The sequence below is a fragment of the Ipomoea nil genome, unplaced genomic scaffold (genome assembly GCF_001879475.1).
Source record: "Ipomoea nil cultivar Tokyo-kokei standard unplaced genomic scaffold, Asagao_1.1 scaffold3169, whole genome shotgun sequence".
Taxonomy (NCBI): Eukaryota; Viridiplantae; Streptophyta; class Magnoliopsida; order Solanales; family Convolvulaceae; genus Ipomoea; species Ipomoea nil.
Genome location: NW_017619597.1, coordinates 2580971 through 2588177, shown reverse-complemented (window position 1 = coordinate 2588177; position 7207 = coordinate 2580971). Strand labels below are relative to the sequence as shown.

General features: G+C 34.9%; 1 protein-coding gene across 1 annotated transcript; it reads left to right on the top strand.

The window, feature by feature from the left end:
* Positions 1-2049: 2049 nt before the first annotated feature.
* On the top strand, positions 2050-3625 carry LOC109167571 (protein WUSCHEL). Its single transcript, XM_019316599.1, has 3 exons — positions 2050-2585; positions 2721-2809; positions 2961-3625. The coding sequence occupies exons 1-3, from the start codon at positions 2153-2155 to the stop codon at positions 3384-3386; spliced, it is 948 nt and encodes a 315-aa protein (XP_019172144.1). The 5' UTR covers positions 2050-2152; the 3' UTR covers positions 3387-3625.
* Positions 3626-7207: the final 3582 nt, after the last annotated feature.

Genomic DNA, 7207 nt, shown 5'->3' with positions numbered 1-7207 from the left:
CAAGTTACAAATTAAAGGTGGGTAAGAATGAATTAGTCAGTGAAATTTACAAAAGCACAAACATACGACTCCTACATTAAACTTGATGTACTTTTGGTGAGAAGTACTCCTCAGATGACTCTGACATCAATGCTACTTTTCGACACTAAGAAGAAACATTAAATGGGGTTCCCAGGCCATAACTGCACCATATTTTTTTTTACAAACATTATTGTTACATATGAAAAAAAAAATTCCATATTTTCTTTAGGGTATGCAACAAACTTTATCATAAACTCCCGCATATAATTCGGTAAGATTTCATATTATAAATTCATAATAAGTTGATCAATTTGTAGACAGTTATTGGGCACAAACTATTTTAAATAATTTAATTTTTACTGTAGAATAATATATATTTTTTAGAAAAGTATAATTAATACCCTAAAATGATAAAAGCAAGCTATGATTTGGAAAGAAACATTCATTCATTCATTCCATCAGAATCCTCTCTTGTTTTATATAACTTTAACTTTAGTTCATTCATCAAAATTATTGAAAGTATATATATATCATATTAAGATACAATCATGCATCATAGTAACTTTTTGTGATGCCTTTTCATCCAAGCAACTCATCATCTCCTCTGAATCTGAATACCATCCAATTAACCCTTTAATTTTATTTATTTATTTTTTCTTTCTTTCTTTCTATCTATCTTTCTTTCTTTCTTTCTATCCATCTTTCTTTCTAGTCCCTCTTTTGTCCCTTCCTTTTTGTTATCCCATGCTCTGTCAACTTCAGTCCTTCTCCCCCAGATATCCCTCTGATTTCCTTCTCTGATCTTTATCACCTCCATGTGCTCCTCCCCAGATCCCTAATTAATTAACACTTCCATTTTTATCTATCTTCTTAACACCCCATTTCATTCTTACTCATTACAAAACAAATTCAAATATTTAGTTGCACTGATATGATGATCAACTAACTAACAAAAATTAGAGAGCATATATAGTCCTCAATTGTCAGATCAAGTGTTTAAAGTTATAGTAAATTACAAAAACGCAACTTTATTTCCTTATACTTGCATAGTAGTCATCGTCATGTTTCGATAGCAGGATGTTCGGATTGATATGATACAAATTGTTAGGATCAAGTGCTTTTTCATTGCGCCAAAAGTCAGAGCTAGTAGCTAGCTAGTAAAGACACAAACCTGGAGAGTGTGGTTGAGTGCAAGGGACTCATCCATCATTAAATCTTCAGGCCAGTTGTCCCACCCAAAAGTGGTGCCTCCTTAAATTTTCAGGTCAGTTGTCTCACCCAAAAGAGGTGCCTCCTTAAATCTCCAAGCCAGTTTTCTCACCCAAAAGAAGTGCCTCCTTAAATCTCCAAGCCAGTTTTCTCACCCAAAAGAGGTGCCTACAATTCAGTGAGGTGATTAATCACTGCGTTCGACGGTGGAAACACGGGGTATATCCAAAAAAAAAAAAAAAAAAAAAAAACTAATAAAGACACAACTTTATATCTTTTATACTTATTTCGATGGCAGAATGCTGAATTCGACTCTCTGAGCTACTGCCCAACATCAATAAAGTATAGTTTTACTACTAAAATGGACAATTTTAAATTTATTTGATGATCGATCTTAGTATAAGATTTGTACACTATGGCTGTCTTTTTCTTCTTTTTTTTTTTTTTAGAAAAAAAAAAAAAAAGATTATGAGTTGATGGTTGAGATTATTATTATTAGTGGGATTAATTAAGTTTCGAATTTTTGGCACACATGAACCCTATACTACACAAATTCTATATGAAGTAAAGAAAAGAGAGAGATTATATTTAATTAAATGAATTGTTTAGAGTATTTATGAAATTATAGAATTTGGTGTTTGCATTATAACATTTAACCAAAGAAACAAAAGAGAAAAAATGAATAACGGTTGAGATTGTACGATGAAAGTATAGAATGTCCTCACAAACCCCTAACCAGTTCTTTATAACTGGCGATCTATCTCTCCTTCCTCATGCACTCTCACTGACACCAACTCTCTCTCTCTCCTTCTCTTTCTCTTTCTCTTTCTCTTTCTCTTTCTCTCTCTCACTGTTAGGTCATTTGCTTGCTTCTGTTTCTTCTCTTCTTGTTCCACCTGCAACGTACTATACTTTTGCTGCCATGGAACCTCAACAACAACAATACTATCATCAAACCCAAGCCCAGCAGGGCGGTGGGAACGAAGAGGGAGGAGGGAGTGGGAGCAAGAACAGCAACGTTAACGGCGGGGGATACCTGTGCAGGCAAAGCAGTACGAGGTGGACGCCGACAACGGAGCAGATAAGAATCTTGAAGGAGCTTTACTACAATAATGGAGTGAGGTCCCCGACGGCGGACCAGATTCAGAGGATCTCCGCCAAGCTGAGGCAGTACGGGAAGATAGAGGGGAAGAACGTCTTTTACTGGTTCCAGAACCACAAGGCCCGGGAGCGCCAGAAGAAGCGCCTCACCGTCTCCGCCACCGCCCCTGACGCCGCCGCCGCCGCCGCCACCTTCTCCATGCAAATGCAGAGAGGCGTTTGGAGATCTGATCAGTGCTCCACCTTCAATCCAGGTTTCTTAGTTTTTCTATTTACTTTTTTTTATTTTTGTTTTAAAGATTTCAAAGAAAGATCAAGAAAAAACTACACCATATGTCATATTTGATGGTTTATTTCCTTCTTCTTTTTTTTTTTTTTTTGGTTTCCAGCGTCTTCTTCACCTGGAATGGTGGCTGTTGGTCAGATAGGAAACTATGGCGGCTATGGAAACACTGTGGCTATGGAGAGGAGCTTCAGGGTACGTAATATATGCTAAAAAATGTTCTTTTAATAACAAGGAAACCGGCCACCACTATATTACCAAGTCAACAGTCCGACCAGTTTGGTTGGTGTTTATGTTTAAGGTTAAATGTTGGTAATATAATGTTATGTTATGTTATTTCAAGCAGGACTGCTCAATATCAGCAGGAAGCAATGGGAATGGGTGTGTAATGGCGGCGTCTCCAAACTATGGTTGGGTTGGGGTAGATAATCATCATCATCATCCCTACTCTTCATCAACCCCATACTACCCTTTTCTGGAAAAGATCAAGTCCACTTATGATGATCATGAAACCCTAGAAGAGGATCAGCAAGACGAAGATGATCAGAAGGAGCCAGAAACCCTTCCTCTCTTCCCAGTACACACAGATCACCACCACCACCACCACAACTACAGCGGCAAGCCGCCGCAGGAGTCGTTCAACGGCGGCGGATACTACACCAACACTGACCAGTGGTACCACTACGACGACAATGGGTCTGCATCTAGGGCTTCCCTTGAGCTCTCCCTCAACTCCTACAACATGGCCACTTCTTCTCTCCATTTCCCCTAGCTACCTAGCTCATGAAACATCTTAGTACTAAATATGGGTTAAGTTCTATGTTTTCTTGAATTATTGTAATTATTAAGTATTCACTGAGTTCACTGTCCGGCCTGTTCACAAAAGACAAAATTCCTGGCCCCGAGGGTTAGACTACTCACTCAATATGAATTATCAGCTCTGTAATGCTATTTACTACTCCAGCTAATAGTGAGTGATCTAAAAATCATCATTACAAATTTGGTACACACTGCATTATTGTATGTATTTAAAGATGGATGGGGTTAATATATGGAATGGAAAATTCAGTACCAATAGTCAAACTTTGCTAATTTAAGGAGATTATGTATCCATACAATACAATAAATCATTTTTAGGATTTTTCTTTAAAGGTCTAAGTTGGACCGGATTGATCAACTAACTTAATTTGCTACACTTTAGAGATATATTATTGCATGCCAAAAGGTGTTAACTCATTCAATATGCATAATTGCATATATAGTAACATCTCCTTAAAGCTTATATATATAATAAGGGTTTTTTTTTTTTTTTTTTTTGTAACACTTTTGCCTGATTGAAATTCTACTCTCAACTTTAATTTCCTAACTTAGCTTGTTTATAAAGAATTGATAGTAGTGTAACTTTAAAAAATGATGTGGTAGCTGAGAATTGTTTTATGTTCCCTTCAAATTCTCATAAAAGACATATATACCAACCTAGGCTACCTTCTTGATAGCTTATGTTTGATAAATATAGAATTCGGATATGATGAATATATATACATGCATACTATATGGAGTATATTTATTCATATATATACCTACCATACTCTAACAACATGGTTGAGTGTATTCTAATTTATATAATACACATACACTAATGACCTAAAGTATAATTGCTCAATCTCAGCTCTCTCACTCTCTCAAGCAAGGATTTGACCGCAAAAAATTCAATTCTACCCAGTTGAGCATTTATAATATATACGGAGTAAATAATAAGCGTTCAGTCTAAATATCAGCTTAATTAAATTTTTAGTTGAAACTGAACATACACATTCTCCAATTTAATAAAAGGATATAATCACTAGAGCAATTTGGTAGTGTTTATATGATATAAATCATTGTTTGTACACTAATGTGGTTACTTGTTGTAATAGGACGTATTCATTGATTGTATTAAACATTTTTTTTTGAAAAGATTGATTGTATTAAACATATTCGTTCATAAGTTAATATTGTAATTATAACGGATAATTTATATATTCACAATTTCGATTTTAAAAAATAGACAAGCTAAGGCCATGTACGGCATCAATCATTCTATATATCAATAATATAGGCACAAAATTCATGTGCCGGGACCAGTATGAATAGGTAACATGCATTTGCTTCTTGTAATTCACCCAACAAAAATGTATAAAAATTGAAAAGAGAAACACTTGGAGACTATCATTAATTGGATAGTTCACTAGTAATTTGTTCATAGATTACAAGAATAGAACATGTAAAAATAATTATTGAGGTTGACCTAGTTATATCGAATAGTGGGTATAACTTAAATTAGTGTAAATTGATGGGTTAGTTATATTGAATACTGGGTATAACTTAAATTGAAGCAAATTGATGGGTTAATTATATCGAATACTAGGTATAACTTAAATTGGTGCAAATTGATGGGTTAGTTATATCGAATACTGGGTATAACTTAAATTGGTGCAAATTGATGTGTTAGTACATTATATCGAATACTGGATATAACTTAAACTGGTGCAAATTGATAGGTTAGTTATATCGAATATTGGGTATAACTTAAACTGGTGCAAAATGATGGGTTATGTGTTAGAAAATTAGGTTTGATTTTCGAATTTACAACTTGCTCAATACTGGGTATAACTTAAATTGGTGCAAATTGATGTGTTAGTTATATCGAATACTGAGTATAACTTAAACTTGTGCAAATTGATGTACTAGTACGTTATATCGAATATTGGATATAACTTAAATTGGTGTAAATTGATGAGTTAGTTATATCAAATACTGGGTATAACTTAAACTGTTGCAAATTGATGGGTTATGTGTTAGAAAATTAGGTTTGATTTTCCAATTTACAACTTGTGGTAATCCTTGACTGTACTAGGTTAGGCTGGTTGAAGTCTTAGTTGGGGTAAACAAATTAGTTGCATATGTAGTCCCAGGCTGGTCTGAGTTCTTGTTGCAGGTTTGCAGAGGTTGAGGTTGAAGTTGGGCCCCAAGGGTAGTGAAGCTACGACCCTAGACTCCCAATTTTGACACCTCATCATCCTTTTTTCATCCGATTGGTACGTGCGTGTATCATTTCCCTTCAAATCAATTCCATCAACACTACATTTTCCTAAAAATTTTAATTCATGATATGTATAAAAGCAAAATTTTTATATTATATTATTCACAAAATAATTTTGCTACAATAATTTTGTTGGTCGTTAAGACTAATAATTTAGTTATAGCTCATCCTTTGATAATTAGAATATTATATTGTCCTTGACAAGTGATTGCTCACAATTAAAACATATTTCCATCATCAATATGACTATTATGGTCATTATAGAGACTTTTCGTGGTATTTTTGTGATATCTTCCCACAAACATTCTTCATATATATGGTTTGGTCCTCAAAGTTAGACCAAGACTACCTCCCACATTGATTCACGTGGACTATTATCTTATGACTGACTCATTGCCACGATTATGTATAAAAGGATAAAAAATGATTATATATATTATTCGCAATACAATTTTGCTACTATACGGGTTCAATGGTAAAATTCATCACCCCCCCCTCCCCGGCGATTATTCTTAAACTACTAATCTACTGATTTATTAATAACTTGGCCTTTGACAATTGAATTGTACTCAACAATTTACAAGTTTGCAATTAAGGTGCATCCCTATTGTCAAACATAGTCATTGTGGCCATTAAGGATGCTTTTCATAGTACTGTTACAAATACCTTCAACCGACACCTTTCATGAGGACTAGTCCTCAATGTTGGACCACGACCATCTCTTGAGTTGGGAATTAGTACATGAGAATTGACCTAGTGCGCTATGTTTAAGTTTTATACGTGATTAGATTGTAGTACTTTCGAATCAGATTAAAACGACTGAATTGAATTGTGATAATTTTAAATAGATTTATCTCTTAAAATAAAATAATCATAAATCCATAATGTTATTTTTCCACTCGTGCAAATAATTTTGCTAATATATATATAGCTACAAGTAGAATGATGGTTGTGGTTCTCCAATCCAAGAAGTACAGAAGAAAAGATTTGTTGGGATGATATAATGATTATGGGGGGAGGACAGAGGGGATTAGAATAATTAGGAAAAAGGTGATAGACAAAATGATGAGGAATTGGACTAGTGAGTGAGGTGAGAGCTGAGCATAATAATGCAGCCGTTATTTTGGGGCAGAGATGAGAAGAGGATATTTGCATTATTTCCATATACTCCGATCTATCCGTATCTCTGTGTTTTGAAGTTTGAACCTCTCCTCCTCGTAAACATGCATTATCATAAATTCCTTCAATTCCTTGCATTTTATTATGTCCCCTCACCTCACCACTATTCTTCACTTACTTCTCCCTGCCGCCTGCCCTATCTACGCCCACGCCTGCCTTTTCCTGTGCTACTACCATTCCATCTGCACCCCAACCCCATCTTTCCCATTTTAACCCTAGCTTCCTACCTTTTACAGTCATTTCAACTTTTTTAGATCCACCCAAGTATAATGTGCCAACTCTAGTTGAGTATGCCTTATATAAGAAATATGAGTGAAGCGTATTGGGTTAGA